The sequence below is a fragment of the Papio anubis genome, chromosome 8 (genome assembly GCF_008728515.1).
Source record: "Papio anubis isolate 15944 chromosome 8, Panubis1.0, whole genome shotgun sequence".
In the NCBI taxonomy this organism is placed as follows: domain Eukaryota; kingdom Metazoa; phylum Chordata; class Mammalia; order Primates; family Cercopithecidae; genus Papio; species Papio anubis.
This window is the reverse complement of record NC_044983.1, coordinates 21,333,640-21,350,065: the sequence shown is the minus strand read 5'-3', so window position 1 is coordinate 21,350,065 and position 16,426 is coordinate 21,333,640. Positions and strand designations below refer to the sequence as shown.

Genomic DNA, 16,426 nt, shown 5'->3' with positions numbered 1-16,426 from the left:
AAAGACAGAAAGAAAGAAACACACACATTAACCTTCGCCTACACAAGGAGAGGTTCAGCAACATCACTGTCCTTCACCTCCACATCTTGTCGCATTGGAGGATCTTCAGGGGCAGACACACGTGGAGCTGTCATCTCCTATCTCCTCTGATAACAATACCTTCTTCTGGAAAACTGCATGAGGCGGTTTTACAGTTACCTTTTTCATTTGTAAGTAGGAGTACACTCTAAAATAACAATACATTGCATAGTATCAAAAACACATAAATCAGTAAGTCATTTATTATCAGTATCAAATATTACATATAGAAATTCATTATATGTGCTATACTTTTAAACAACTGGCAGTGGAGTAGGTTTGTTTACATCAGCATTGCCACAAACACCTGAGTAATGCATTGACTTATGACATTACTAAGCGATAGGAATTTTTCTGCTCCATCATAATATTATAGGACCACCATCACATATGTGGTTCATTGTTGACCAAAACGTCATCATGCAGTGTGTGACTATAATTTGAGTCTTATTTTTTCCCTGTGTTAATTTTTTTAATACCATTAGTTGTGCCAATATATTAATCAATTTAAAGAACTAGATTTTGAGTTCATTAATTTACTCTGTTGTTTTTCTATTCTCCGTCTCATTAATTTCTGCTCTAATCTGTATTATTTTCTTCCTTCTGCTTGCTTTATGTATAGTTTGCTCTTCTTTTTCCGGTGTCTTAGAGTGGATTATTAGGTTATAGATTGAGATATTTCTTCTTCCTTAATAGACATTTAGGAAGGATATTTCTTGTTCCTTAATAGACAATTTCTCTGTAAACTTCAGTTATGTTAGCTGTATCCCATAGGTTTTCATATGTTGTGTCTTCATTTTCATTCGTTGTATTTTCTGATTTCTCTTTTTATTTCTTCTTAGACAAGTTGGTTGTTTAGGAGTGTGCTATTTAATTTTTATATAGCTGTGAGGTTCCCCAGTTTCTTCCTGCTATTGATTTCTAATTTTATTCCATTGTGGTAGGAGAGTGTACTTTGTATTATTTCTATCCTTTTAAGTGTATTAAGGTTTATCTTATGGCCGAGCATATGGTCTGTTTTGGAGAATGTTCTATGTGCACTTTAAAAGAATGTATATCTTGTTTTGATTGAGTAGAGTGTTTTATAGACATCTGTCTGGTCTAGTCGTTAGTTGTGTTGTTCAAGTCTGCTACTTTCTTGTTGATGTTCTTTCTAGATTTTTTGGTATGAATTCCTATAGGTTAAGGAAACTATGCTTTTAAGTGTGGTTTTCATTGCAAATATTTTCTCCTAGTTTGTTTTCATGTTAGTCATGATTTCTTCCATGCAGTTTTCTTCCTAATTTTTATATAATTAACTGTACGCAACTTTTTAGTTTCTCGTGAGACTGAGAAGGTCCTTTCTCTCTCCAAACTTGAAAGAAAAATTTCTCATGCAGTACTTGTGTGGTTTCATACTTTACAGTTGACACCTTGATAGAACTAGTCTCTATTTCCTTATAGGAAGAGCATAAGCAAGAAGCTTTATTATTTTTCAGCAGTAACCTTAGTTGCCCCAGCGCTACTACTGAATGATCACATTTTTATCATTGGTAGTGTCATCATCATAACACATCATCAAGGAAGTTGTTTTTCACAGTTTGGGTTTTTTGGCTGAGCTCGGTGGATCACTCCTGTAATCCCAGCACTTTGGGAGGCTGAGGCAGGTGGATCATGAGGTCAGGAGATTGAGACCATCCTGGCTAACACGGTGAAACCCCGTCTCTACTAAAAAATACAAAAAACTAGCCAGGCGAGGTGGCGGGCGCCTGTAGTCCCAGCTACTCGGGAGGCTGAGGCAGGAGAATGGCATAAACCCGGGAGGCGGAGCTTGCAGTGAGCCGAGATCCGGCCACTGCACTCCAGCCTGGGTGACAGAGCAAGACTCCGTCTCAAAAAAAAAAAAAAAAAAATTAATTTGACCTCTTTTTTTTTTTTTTTACTATTTTAATATGGCTCTCATAGAATTTGAATTATGTATGTGGCTTATATTATATTTCTGTCAGCAGTGTCAGTCAGAGGTGTGTAATAGATACAGAATTGACGACAAGACCAAGCTGAGAAGAGGGGATTTCCCTATCTGGGGTCTACTGATAGCCAAAAGAAGAGTTTTCCTTTCACCGCCGCCAGCCTCTGGGAACTCTGTTGCAATTCATTCATTGGCTTTTCTCTCCCTTCCCAGGATCTCATAGATCAGAACATTCTGGAGCCTGTAACCAGTGCACAGAGGGTGTGGGTTACACCAATGCTTCCAACAATCTGTTTTCTTGCCTCCCATGTACAGCTTGTAAATCAGGTACAGAATGTGTGGACCTCGTGTCCAGAGGTGGGGTGAGGGGCAATGAGGGGCAATGAGGTGGGAGTTGTAGCCGATGTGAGTCAGGGAACCAAGTTCCAGCCCAATTTGGTCTTCATCATACCCTGTTCCATGGTTCTATCTTAGGTCCATAAAATGAAACAGAAAGAAATCATTTTTATAATGCATGCCACCTGGTAGTGGAAACTATCAGCTCCAAGAGGATAGGGGCATCATTACAGCACAGAGAAGGCCTGGCCGAGTGGACAGGGCTGAGTTTCAGTGGCGGTACGGGTCTGCTCTGGGGTCACACTCCCCCTGGGCTCTGTGCTCCTGGCAGGTTCTCGGCCTCACTTAGCCTTCAATTTCTCAGGTACCTCCCTCCTCCCCAGCACGCTGGGTTTCTGGGAAGTCATCCAAGGGTTCCTCTTCTTGCAGACGCTCTCAAATGATACCTGTGCCTCCTTTGCTACTGACCATGCAATCTAAATGGTGCTTTTCCCCTAATCTGATGTAATAACGAATCATGGTCCTTTTGTATGACTCCAAGTGTTGGTGAGAGCTGAAGGGTGGGTGTCCTGTATGATCCCAAGTGTGCTGGTGCAGAATCTGGCCCTCAGATCTCCTTGGCAAACTGAGTTGAGCTGAGCTGAGGGGGAGGGGGTTGGGGTGGTGAGGAAAGGTCAAGGGACACGTCAGGGAAACACATTCCCAAAACCTTGTATTCTGTCATCAGATGAAGAAGAGAGAAGTGCCTGCACCAGGACCAGGAACACAGCGTGTCAGTGCAAACCAGGAACTTTCCGGAATGACGATTCCGCTGAGATGTGCCGGAAGTGCAGCACAGAGTGAGACAGCAGCCAAGGGGCTCCCAGCAGCCTCAAAGAACCCCCAGAAGCAAGGAACCCTAAAAAACCTGAGTCTCCTTGTACCCCTATCTTTCAGCCCTGACCCCATGGCGCCTCCACCCCCATGGGTGTCCCTGAGCCTGTGGCGTCTCCTGAGCCTGCAACCTGCCCCTCCTGGTTCATCTGCCTGTCCCCACCCCTGTCCCCTGCAGTGGCCCCTTCTCACCCCTCCCCATCACTAGTCCCCTTGGCCAGGCTGACTTGTTCACTTGGCTCAGGAGGCCATGACTTAGGGCCCACAATAGAAGTACATGAAATATTTTATCTTAAAATCATAAGAAAATAATGGTATAGAATCCAGCTAGGGTTATATTTATATTTAAACAAATTGAGTCATAAAATGTAATTTTTAATATTTGCTTTTAATTCAAGAAGACAGAAATGCCCACAGCCCGCAAAAATCATAATAAGGCCATGGGTGAAGCTCCTTCAAGTTCCCATGAGGACCTGAGCCCACCCAGCCGGCCTCATCCCTGGCCCCAATTTCCCAATAAGTCCTGTCTTTTTCCTATTTTGGTTTTGGAAGCAAAGAGTAACTTGCTCTTCTCTGGTCTTCCAGTGTTTGCTGTGATTGAGAGGAACCAGCAGACAGGTGGGGCGAGGGCTCACTTGTACTGTGGGTTAACTGGAGGATGGGGCTCAGCTTGTGGCCACACGGGTGTGTGGCCTTCCCCTGGAGTGTGATTCCTCCTAACGCAGCCTCCCCTGCAGCCCAGGGAAGATTAATGTGTGCCCGGCACAGAAGGCTTCTGGAGCTGCAGCTCTGGCCATAGGGCAGGGAGGCCGAGGGGCTAAAGTGCGCATGCTCAGACCTTTCCCCAGCCTCAACAAAGGAGCATAGTGGGACCCCCTGCGGACACGATGAGACTGTCCTTCCCCTGACGCCTTCTCAGGGACACTGGGGAAGGGAGGGTGGCTCATCGTTCATCCCACCTGGCCAACTTTCCATCAAGAGTCCCCCCTCTCCCTCCCTGTGTGTATCCAGGTGTCCCAGAGGGAAGGTCAAGGTCAAGGATTGTACGCCCCGGAGTGACATCGAGTGTGTCCACAACGAATCAGGTACAAAGCACACTGGGGAAGCCCCAGCTGCAGAAGAGACAGTGACCAGCAGCCCTGGGACTCCTGTCTTTCCCTGTCTTTTCTCAGGCAATGGACATAATGTAAGGACGATTTTGATTGCGACAGTTTTGGTTGCCCTGTTGCTGTTGGTGGCTGTGCTGATGTTCTGTTGGTGCATCGGCTCAGGTAGGTGCTGGCTGAGGGCAGGGGCGCTGGGCACTCTCTGCCCTGCCTCCTCCTGTTCCCACAGACAGAAACGCCCACGCCTGCCCCAAGTCCTAGTGTCTCTGGCCTGGCTCTATTTTCCTCCTTGTGATCACTCTCCATCCTTGCATCCTTGCACCCCTAGGACCCTGGTCTCATCCGTCCCTCTCCCGAGGCTGGGCGTCCCCTCATCTCCCAGCCAAGTCTGGGAAGGCAGGGCCAGTTCCTCCGTTGTTCAGGACCAGCCAGGCAGGGGGCAGTCAGCTCCTCAACTGGGTTACAAGAGTCGGGATGAGAAGTGGTCATGGGATTTATGTAGTTTTGTTCAGAGCAGAGCACAAAGCAGAAAACAGCAATTTTCCATGTGTTCGTTTTTAGCCTACTTCCCTTATACTCCTCCTCCTGAAGGAGCTCCCAAGTTAGCAAGGCCTCATGTAGATCCCCAGGCCCGGGGTTTCTTGTCCAATGTCCCAGCCCCCAGCCCACCCCTGCCCAACACTGCCCTCTAAGAAGGAGTGCTGCATGGGCCCTTCCTGGCCACTAAGGGAACTGCCTTCTCTTCTAGGTTGTGGAGGGAACCCCAAGTGCATGCACAGGGTGAGTTGATTTCTCCAGGAGCTGGGGCCATCAGGGGCTCAGGAACTGCTTCTTGCCCACAGCGTAGCCCAGGTGGGTGGGTCCACGTGTTCTCATGGCTACCCTGAGTCTCTGAAGTGGCCTGGACGCTGTGGATTGACTATGGGGGACACAGGCCATTTTGAGCATCATACAGGGTAGCAGGCCATGCTGCAGCCCTGTCCTTCCTACAGGCCGGGTGACACCCTTACCCCACAGCCTGTACCCTGGGGATGGGGTAAGCCCCCGAGCCCAGCACCAGAGCCTGGCCCCAGCCTCAGGTCCTGGATGTGCTGAGCATGGACTTCCTGGAGTGACCTCATTGGGAGAGTGTGGTGGCAGCAGGTCCAGCTGTGCCCTGGGGACCCCGTGGGGAGCCCTGGGTGTGGGCTTCTGAGTTGGCTCTTTGCCTTCCTAAGGTGTTTCTGGGTCTCCTACGAGGGCCTGGGGCTGAGGACAATGCCCACAACATGATTCTGAACCACGGAGACTCGCTGTCCACTTTCATCTCTGAGCAGCAAATGGAAAGCCAGGAGCCGACAGATTTGACAGGTGTCACTGTACAGTCTCCAGGGGAGGCACAGTGTCTGCTGGTGAGTGGGGGACAGGCCAGGCCCCTCCAAGACCTTGTAGGCAGGGGATGAGGGCCGTGCCTCGGCTCTCCTGGTCAAGGGGGAAGTGGAGCCTGAGGGAGATAGGACTGCAGGGGACGGGGCTGCGTGGGGAAAAGCAGCCACCCTCACAAGGGGACAGCCACTCTTCCAGACGTCTGCTTCTTAGTCCCTGTCCTGTCCTTGCCATGTCCTCAGAAACTGGAGCTCCACAGGAATAGAGTGGGGGTCACAGGGTTTGTTGATGACTGAATAAAGCTGCACGGTCTCCACTGTGTGCTCCTAACAGAAGTTAGGGAGCCCTTGCTCCTAACAGCAGGGGTTTTAAATGTACTCTGAAATTATTATTGCATTAAATATATTTGGATATAAATCTCTGCCCAGATTTCTGAATATGGTTGTATGGAGGCTTCCAAGAAGAAGCACAATTTACAAGTCAGCGTGTAACAGTACTGTTTACTGTGCACACGCACATACATGCACATGCACACACATGCAGGTACACACACACGCATGTACACACATGCATGTACACACACACACACACACACACACACATGCACACAGCCCCCCAGCATTGATTTGTACCAGTTCATGTATTTTGATTCAACATTGAAGGGCTTTTTCTTTTTTTGCTATTTAGGAAAACATTGTTTTAAATGAACATTTCTTTGTTTTGACTGTTTTTGCATAAGATCAGTGTCTTGTCTCTCAGAGTCTTTATGAGAAAGGCCTGCTCTCCTACTCATGCTTTTTCTCACATTCAGACAATAGATTCTTAATTTCTTCTTGCCCCTTTTTGTTCTAATATTTTCAGGCGTAGAAGCTTTAATTTTTAACCAGTGAAATCTGTAGATACATTTACCTTTTCATTGCTCATTACTGTAGACAGATCTTTCCCCAACACAAGATGAACTCCTCTAACTTCTTATGGAGATACTTTTTTCAAAGATGTGATTTTTTCATATAACTATAGAATCTAAATGGAACTTGTTTTGTGTTTCAGTGCAAAGCGAGGCACTCCCTGAATTGTTCTAGTCACTGTCTGGTTTTTCCAACCCCTTTGAGCCACTGATTCTCCTGTTTCCCTCTGCTTTGGGTCCCTCCTTAATCACAGGTTAAATGCTCATGTAGACAATGATCTCCTTCCACCTAGACTGTTCCATTTGGTTCCTTTCTTGCATTAGTACCCATTTATTCTAACCAAAAATGTAAAAAATAAAAATAAAAAAAGTAAAAAGAAAGCAAACATTAAAAAGGTCAATAATCTCTAATCTCTCCAGCTTGATAAGGTGCTTTGATGTGAAGAAATGGTTTATACATTTAAAGTGAGAAAATTTAAACTGTCAAAAGGTATTCAGTGAGGAAAGAGAGCATCTTCCACTTTGCAGTGCCCTGGGTGTTTTTCCTCAAGTAACTATGAGATACCATTTCTTGTGATTCTTTGTCCAAATCGATGCATCAGTATATGTGCATACAAAAGACATCATATTATTAACCAATGGTCCCCAACCTTTTGGCACCAGGGACCAGTTGTGTGGAAGACAGTTTTTCTATGGACTGGGAGGTGAAGATGGTTTTGGGATGATTCAAGCACATTACATTTATTGTGTACTTTATTTCTATTCTTATCGCATTATAATATATAATGAAATAATTATACAACTTACCATAATAGTGTCAGTGGGAGCCCTGAGCTTGTTTTCCTGCAACTAGGTGGATCTATCTGAGGGTGATGGGAGACAGTGACAGATCATCAGGCATAAGACCCTCATAAGGAGCGTGCATCCTAGATCCCTCACATGCACAGCTCACAACAGGGTTCGCTCTCCTGTAAGAATCTAATGTTGCCGCTGATCTGATGGAGTGGAGCTGAGGTGGTAATGCCAGCAGTGGGGAGTGACTGTGAGCTCTGTGGGACTAGAGGTTTTTCAGCATCTCCATGATGACCCAAGAGGGAAAGTGATGTGCTGCAGGTCTCAGGGCTGGCTGGTGGTCAGGGTCAGTACTAGACTGCAGGACCCCTGACTCAGACCAAGGCGTTCCCCACTGTGTGTTACAGGGACCAGCAGAACCTGGAGGGTCTCAGAGGAGAAGGCCGCTGGTTCCAGCAAATGGCGTTGACCCCACTGAGAGTACGTGTTTTGCTCCTGGAGATGCAGCAGGAATGGAGGGAATAGGGACAGTGTCCTAAGTGGTGTCCCCATTGCTGAGAATGCTCTTCCAGAGCATTCCATGCCAGAAACGGGGTCCTGTGCTATAGACCATCAAGGCCCTAAACTGTCTTCTTCCCACTCATTCTTTCTGCACGCTATTAATGACACTAACCATTCTGTCTATCCCCTTCTCCACTTCCTCTCTTCTCCTTTGTTGTTCAGGACCTCCTGAGGAGCTGCGCTGTCCTGCATGGCACAACTGACTTCAGTGGGCTAATAGCTCTTTATCTGTGCCTAAGCCCAATTTGCAGAGCTGTTGTATAAACTACATACTGATTCCAAAGACTTAATGAAAGAAAGAATGGAAAATATTTCACTTATTATTTGAAATATTTCCCTCATTATTTGAGACCAGGGTTTGGGTCTAGGTCTTGGTGCTCACTGCACGGAAAGCCAATCACTGAGACAACTATTGACAAGGAAGAAGGCTTTAATTGGGTGCTGCAGCCAAGGAGATGGGAGCTCAGTCTCAAGTTCATGTCCCCAACTGACTAAAACTAGGGGTTTATATAGTAGGGATAAAATGTAACAATGTGTAAGAAAATAGGAACTAGGGAGGAGTAAAGAAGCAATCAAGATGAATGAGGGGTCCCGCATCCCATTGGATGTAGTGATCTGGTAAGTTTCAGTTCTTTGATACTTTGAGAGGCCTGAAGATCATTTCCTGAAAAAGGAACTCAGATAAAACAAATGTAAGATTTGAGCTTTAAGAACAGAAGGGTCAATTTCTATGTTTACCAAAACAACAACAACAAAAAACTTTTGATGGAACTATTGGGTTGATTTCAGGTCTCCCTTTCTATTTGTCAATCCCACAGTCACAGGGAGTCTGGTCCTGGATCTTTCTGGCTGCTTCATGGTTGAGGAGGGGCATTGTGGGAAGCTTCATATCATGGGTGACCTTGTGGCCACCCAGGAATCAAAAGTTAATTTAATACTAGAAGATTGTGTTTCTTCTGAAACACAATCTCTCTCTCTGTCTTGGCCCCACTTCCACCAAAGACAAATTATAGCAGGACCAGTGTACCTGCAAAATAAGTTTAGTTCCATATATGTGGCCTGATTACCCACACAAAGTGCAACAAAAATCACTGTCCACATAGGCTCTCTTAAGTTGGCTTTGCTGGAACCTCTCACAAGGCCACTGCAATCAAAGCCCTGAGAAAATAACCATTTTCTCCAACTGCGTTCCATTGTAAAAGAGAACGTTATTAACCACATGCAAGCAAACACGTTGCCATGAATTAATAGTCACAAATAATTTACACATTCTGGAGAAATTAGGCAGAGGGAGAAATATGCTTCAAATTCTGTTTACAAAAGTATACTCAATATACAAAAAGTTCTCCAGACTCTGGAAAACAAAACCAAAAGAATCAGCAATATTTCAAACCAAGAAAACCCGTAAAAATTATTTCAGTCCTCCATTAGTTTACCCCACACAATCAACTCCTGCCCAGCTTCATGTTTGGTTAACAATCACAATCTTTATTAACACATCAGTGTGTCTTTTATTTACTTATTTCTGAGACAGAGTCTCGCTCTGTCACCCATGCTGGAGTGCAGTGGTGCAATCTCACCTCACTGCAACCTCCATCACCTGGATTCTAGGAATTCTCACACCTCAGCTTCCCGAGTAGCTGGGACCACAGGTGTGCACCATCACACCTGGGCACTTTTTGTATTTCCAGTAGAGACAGGGTGTTGCCATGTTGACCAGGCTGGTCTCAAACTCCTGGCCTCAAGTGATGGACATTCGCCCGCCTTGGCCTCCCAAAGTGCTGGGATTGCAGACATGAGCCAATGTGCCTGGCCACACATTGGTCTTTCAGTTACTGCACTGAAAGTTTTCTCTGTAATCGAATGACAACAATTTTTAATTACATGAAAAATTTACTTAAAACATCCCATTTATATTTACTGAATTCTTTCATTTTTCAGTTTATCCAGATTGCTTCTGAAAATTGAAATATTAGACACCATCATTTAAAGTTAGTTATTTCTTTGTCAACCATTTTTTTAATAGCCAGTGAACATCAGGTGCTCACCTAAAAGCTTCAAAGTTAAATATATAGGCATTTTCACCAATAACTCAGAAGACTCAGCTGTTTTCATTAAACCAACAACATTAAATTAATCTTACTTACCAAAAGCTTGACTAAAAGGTCATTTTGTTTTGGTTGGGTTTATAGTCTTACAAGTTTTTGTGCCAAACTGTTATCTGAAAATATCTAGCAAAGACAAATATAAGCCCAGACAAAAATATATGCTGACGATTCTTAAGACACTTCTGTTTTTTTTATTACCGATAATTTTAAAGCCGACTTGTTTAGTAAGGATTTACCTAAGTCACATGAACTTGAAAATTGCTTGGACTTATTTACTTAATTTATGAGCACTCTTATAAGTCAATTTGGTAGATACAACATGTAACTTAATAATAAATGTACATACACATAAACACAGCTAGACCTATATACACACACACAAAGAACCAATAGCTTTTACCTTTGAACTCTCTCCATGAGAGCAATACAAACTCACCAATCTACAAACATGTTCACATGGCTGAACTTTGTTAGCCCCAATAGGTAATGCAGTGAAGGCTGTGAACCCAAATTTTAGGTAAAGCCGTTTCCATGGCAGTTTAAAGGCCAAACCTCCACAGACTCTAAACAGCATCACAGAGAACACCACCTAGAACCAACTAACCAGGCCCAACCCTGCTTAGAACAGCAGCACAAAAGCCTGAATACAGGAACTCCATCCCACGTTCTCATTCAGCAGCAAACTCCAGTTTCCAAACAATATTAGGGCCAAACAGTATTACAAAAGAATACCAAGTTTACTGAATTCCAGTTTCCCATGACTCTAGCAAACACATACAAATAATTATCAAAACATAATCCAACTGCTGCAGCAACACACAAGCCCCAAAACTACCCAGCCTGAAACAGGGTGCTTCCTCTCTCCATTGGTTAGGTTTGATCAACCTGCCAACAAAAATTCCTTTCAAATTTCTCATTGAGAGGAGCCAGTCGTGCTGCCTGGTACCCACAAAAGACACTCACTTGCCCCGACACAACACACAATTACCAACAAGCCCCCAAGAGTGTCCAGACTGAGAGGCAGAGTGCAGCCCTCTCAGTTCCAAAGACTGAACTTGGGCCTGTTCAACCTGCAAATGGAAATTCCTTTAAAAATTTCTCAAACTGAGAAGAGCAGATCCTGCTGTCTGAGCCTATAAAGGACAATCACGTATCTGGATACAAATGTCAAATTTCAAAGGCAGTTCTTCTGAGGTAATCAGGAATGTGGTTGGGGCCGGCTGCAGTGGGACCAGAGAGAGACTGAAACTCACCTCCAGCCAAAATTAGTGGGGCAACTGCTTGGGAGGGCTTCTGAGACGCCTGGCCCATGGCAGCAGAACCATGAGCAACACTTTCCCAGCCAGGGAACCAGAATCTGTTACCAAAACCTCAGGGGTTTGGTCTAGGTCCCGCTGCTCACTGCACAGAAAGCCAGTCACTGAGATGATGAGTATTGCCAAGAAAAAGGCTTTAATCGGGTGCTGCAGTGGAGGAGATGGGAGCTCAGTCTCAAATCCATCTCCCTGACTCACTAAAACTAAGGGTTTATATAGCAGGCAAGAAATGTAACAGTGTAAGAAAGTAGGAACTAGAATGGGGCAAGGAAACAAGAGAAATGAGGGGTCCCACATCCCATCATTGTCTGGATGTAGTGATCTGGTGAGTTTCAGTTCTTTGATACATTTTTGAGGTGCCTGAAGGTCTTTCCTGAGGAAATACTTCAGATAAAACAAATGTAAGTTTCAAGTGGTTAAGGACCAGAAGGGTCAATTTCTATGTTTATCAAAAAAACCTTTCTATGGGACAATTGGGTGAGTTTCAGTTTTTGTATATTGGTTACATATTAAATTATATTTTACACATATTCAGTACCACACATTAAAATGAATGTCACTTTTTTCTTTTTTATATTCTTTAAATGAGGCTGTTAGAAAACATAGCCTGGTATTCCTGGCCCTTTCTATCCCTGTGGATGGTGGTGTGCAGTGCTTTGCACACACATCTCATTTCATTTAATCCCTGGTAGTCCTGAGATCTGGGCAGGATTGCTCTGTCTTCAGGTTTGCTTCTTGGTCAGGGCCTGGTTGCCCCCACCTAGCTCTGCCCCAGCCTCGGTGGGGGGCAGAGGTCCCCTGCCCCAGACCTTGCACTTTCCACAGATGCAGAAGTGGCCGCCCTGGGACCTGCTCCCATGGCAAGCGCAGCCCAGGCAGCCTCCTTCCTCTGAGCTCCCGCTGCAGCCACTCTCTCTCCCTCCCTCGGGCTCTCACCCACTTTGCTTTCTGCCTCCGTAGGGTCCATCCATTCTCCCCAGGTGGGTTCTCAGCCCTCTCTGAGGGCAGATTCTCTGGTGACCTTGATGTCCGTCAGTGCCTTGGGGGCCACGGAGACCGGGCAGTGTGGGCGGGCTGTCTGTGAATGGGAGGTGGGTGGGCAATGGAGCAACAGGTTTGCCCATGCAAGGGGCTCTCCAGGTTCTCCTCTTGAGTTCTGGGCCTGATGTGGGAACCTCTGCCCCTTCTGAACTGAGTCCCAACTCACCAAGCTGTCTCTGTGGCTTTCTCCACCCAGCTATGATGCTGTTCTTTGACAACTTTGCAGACATCGTGCCCTTTAACTCCTGGGACCAGCTCATGAGGCAGCTGGACCTCACAAACAATGAGATCCACATGGTAAGAGCTGATACAACAGGCCCAGGGGATGCCTTGTATGCAATGCTGATGAAATGGGTCAACAAAACTGGACAGGATGCCTCGATCAACACCCTGCTGGATGCCTTGGAGAGGATAGGAGAGAGACATGCAAAGGAGAGGATTCAGGACCTCCTGGTGGACTCTGGAAAATTCATCTACTTGGAAGATGGCACAGGCTCTGCCGTGTCCTTAGAGTGAAAGACTCTTTTTACCAGAAGTTTCCTTTTAGGTGTTAATAGTTTTTTTGTTTTTGTTTTGTTTTGTTTACATGTATGTAAAATAAATACTTAGCTGGGTGTGGTGGCATGCCTGTAATCCCAGCACTTTGGGACGGTGAGGCGGGTGGATCACTTGAGCTCAGGAGTTCAAGACCAGCCTGACCAACATGGTGAAACGCCGTCTCTACAAAAAAATACAAAAATTAGCTGGGTGTGATGGTGCGTGCCAATATTCTCAGCTACTCAGGAGGCTGAGGCAGGAGAATCGCTTGAACCCACGAGGCAGTGAGCCGAGATTGCACCACTGCACTCCAGCCTGAGCGACAGAGCAAGACTCCATCTCAAGATAAAATAAACTTGAAAGAATTATTGCCCGACTGAGGCTCATATGCCAAAGAAAAATCTGGTTCTCTCCTGAGCTGGCCGGTCTGCTTGGGTTTCCATGTGTTTCCTTATCATGGTGGTTAATTGTAGGTGCTAATGTGAATGGATTAAAGAACACCTAGAGCACTGGTAAGGCATTATTTCTGGGACATTATTTCTGGGCATGTCTTCGAGGGTGTTTCCAGAGGGGACTGGCGTGCAATCGGGTGGACTGAGTGGAAAAGACCCACCCCTAATGTTGGGGGGCACCATCCAATAGACTGGGGAGCCAGATAGAACAAAAAAAGAAAAGCATATCCATCTGATCTGGAGCTGGGACACTCTTATTCTGCCTGTGGACATCAGACTAGGATTTCTAGCCCTTGGACTCCAGGGCTTACACGAGTGGCCCCCCGAGGATGTAAGGACTTTGACTTTGAACTAAGAATTACACCATCGGCTTCCCTGGGTCTTAGGTTTTTGGACTGGATTAAGCCCTGCTTCCAGCATTCCAGGGTCTCTGCTGTGAAGATGGCCTGTTGTGGAACTTCTCAGTCTCCATTATGAGATGCATTAATTCCTCCAATAAGCCCCATTTCATATAGAGTCATTTGCTCCACAACAACATTTCAGTCAAGGGAACAGCATATAAGATGGTGACTATCCAGTAAGCTAAGGTTAATTTATTAATTATTTAATTTATTTACCGTGAGTTCAAGTCACAATTGAAGTACATGTACCTTTGGAGATTTGGACTTTTGTATATAAAAATACTATTTTTTTCGCAGGGGTAGGGGGGAGCTCTCATCTTAAACAAATGTGTTATTTGGTGCCTATGCAAAGATTTGGCTAAAAGGAAGAAAAGAATTGCTTCCGTAAATCAAGCATTTTCTTAGAAAAATGGGAGCCCACCTAAATGTTTTTCAAGCTCACGTGATCCGAGGTAATCTTTAGTATATGAAAAGCTAGTTTAAGTTTCTTGGTTTAATTAAAACAGACAATTCTTCAGAGTTGTCAACATTATATACAGTTCACACATACAACTTCTACCTGGATTTACTAATCAAAACACTTATGTGTCTTTAAGATCATAAAACTGTAAATTCAACTGGAGAACAAAATGTACAAGGAAAAGATAAATTTCTTGATGTATATGAAACACAAGAATGAAAAAAAGGATTGAAAAGAGTCATATATTTTCAATGTATGGTTCTTTGTATTTTGTTTGTGTGTTTTTTATATGTTATGTGTTTATTTTGTGTTTTTTATGTGTTATGTGATGTTTGTGTCTTTTTTTTGTTTCTTTTTTTTTTTTTTTTTTGAGACAGTCTTGCTCTGTCACCCAGGCTGGAGTGCAGTGGTGTGATCTCAGCTCACTGCAAGCTCCGCCTCCCAGGTTCATGCCATTCTCCTGCCTCAATCTCCCAAGTAGCTGGGTCTATAGGCACCCGCCACCACGCCCGCCTAATTTTTTGTATTTTTAGTAGAGACGGGGGTTCACAGTATTAACCAGGATAGTCTCAATCTCCTGACCTCGTGATCTGCCTGTCTCAGCCTCCCAAAGTGTTGGGATTACAGGTGTGAGCTACCGCGCAAGGTCATTTCTCGTGTCTTTTTTGGTATGGTTTTTATAAGGTGTCTACTTTTAAGTATTTTTATATTTAATTTTTGGTAACTTAAAAATCTTAGTTATATTAACCTAAGTTAAATGAAGGTTATTTGTATTAGTCTGTTTTCTGTTGCTATCACTGAATACCTCAGAGTAGGGAGTGGGTAATTTATAAAGAAAATCAATTTATGTATTATGGTTCTTGGGGCTAGGAAGTCCAAGGGCAAAGGGCCAAACCTAGGGAGGGCCTTCTTGCTGATGGACTCTGATATGGTTTAGATCTGTGGCCCCACCAAAGTCTCATGTTGAATTGTAGTCCCCAGTGTTGGAGGTGGGGCCTGGTGGAGGTGATTGGATCACGAGGGCAGATTTCTCATAAACGTTTTAACACCTTTCCTCTTGGTACTGTCCTCCTGACAGTGAGTGAGTTCTCATGAGATCTGATTGTCAAAAAATCTGTGGCACCTCCCCATTCTCTCTTCTCCTGCTCTGGCCATGTGAAGTGCTGTCTCTCCCTTTGCCTTCTGCCGTGATTGTAACTTTCCTGAGGCTTCCCTATTTGCCAAGCAGATGCCAACATCGTGCTTCCTGTACAACTTGTGGACCTGTGAGCCAAATAAACCTCTTCCTCTTTATAAATCACCCAGTGTCTGGTATTAATTTATAGCAATGTGAGAACAAACTAATACAAAGTCTCTCTGCAGAGTCCCAAGTTGGTGCAGGACATTATAGGGCGAGGGGACACACTGAGAGGCAAACAGGCTTTTATAACAGAGTCACTGTATTAGTTTGTTTTGCATTGCTATAAAGAAATACCTGAGCCTGAGTAATTTATAAAGAAAATAAGTTAATTAGCTCACACTTCTGCAAGCTGTACAGGAAGCATGGCGGCTTCTGCTTCTAGGCCGCCTCAGGAAGCCTCCAATCATGGCAGAAGGCAAAGAGGGAGTGAGCTGTCTCACATGACCAGAGCAGGAGGTAGAGAGAGAGGGGAAGGTGTCACACACTTATAAACAACCAGATCTCAGGACAACTCGCTCAGTATCAGGAGAACAGCACCAAGCAATGGTGGTTGATCATTCATAAGAAACCTCCCACGACCCAATCACCTCCCACCAGGCCCCACCTCCAACACCTGGGATTACAATTCAACATGAGATTTGGTGGGGACACAGATCCAAACCATATCATGCACAAATTATAATTACTCCACACTCATGATAACCCATTAATCTGTGGAGGATTAATCTGTTCATGAAGGCAGGGCCCTCATGATGAAATCATATCTTAAAGCCCCTACCTCTTAATACTATTATATTGGGGATTTAGTTTTAATACGATTTTCAGAGCAGAAAAACATTCAAACCATAGCAATACATATTGAATATCTACATATATCTACATCATTTTGAACTAAGATATTAATATGATACGGAAACATTTATTGCTGAACACAAATTTAGAACTTACTTTGGCTACCTATTACA

The 16,426-nt window shown here is 44.6% G+C and overlaps 1 protein-coding gene across 2 annotated transcripts in view; it reads left to right on the top strand.

The window, feature by feature from the left end:
* The window catches only part of TNFRSF10A (TNF receptor superfamily member 10a), a 36,067-nt gene extending 21,534 nt beyond the window's left edge, over positions 1-14,533 (top strand). Inside the window, exons 3-10 of one of the 2 annotated variants that reach the window (XM_031669435.1) lie at positions 2,240-2,353; positions 3,090-3,201; positions 4,247-4,320; positions 4,408-4,506; positions 5,090-5,121; positions 5,559-5,732; positions 7,813-7,885; positions 12,628-14,533. In XM_031669435.1, the coding sequence (XP_031525295.1) occupies positions 2,240-2,353; positions 3,090-3,201; positions 4,247-4,320; positions 4,408-4,506; positions 5,090-5,121; positions 5,559-5,732; positions 7,813-7,885; positions 12,628-12,947 (998 nt within the window). In that variant the 3' untranslated portion in view covers positions 12,948-14,533. Of the gene's footprint in view, positions 1-2,239; positions 2,354-3,089; positions 3,202-4,246; positions 4,321-4,407; positions 4,507-5,089; positions 5,122-5,558; positions 5,733-7,812; positions 7,886-8,128; positions 9,508-12,627 lie in introns of those variants that run through there. The other variant, XM_031669436.1, reaches the window with a different exon arrangement.
* The last annotated feature ends 1,893 nt before the right edge of the window (positions 14,534-16,426 follow it).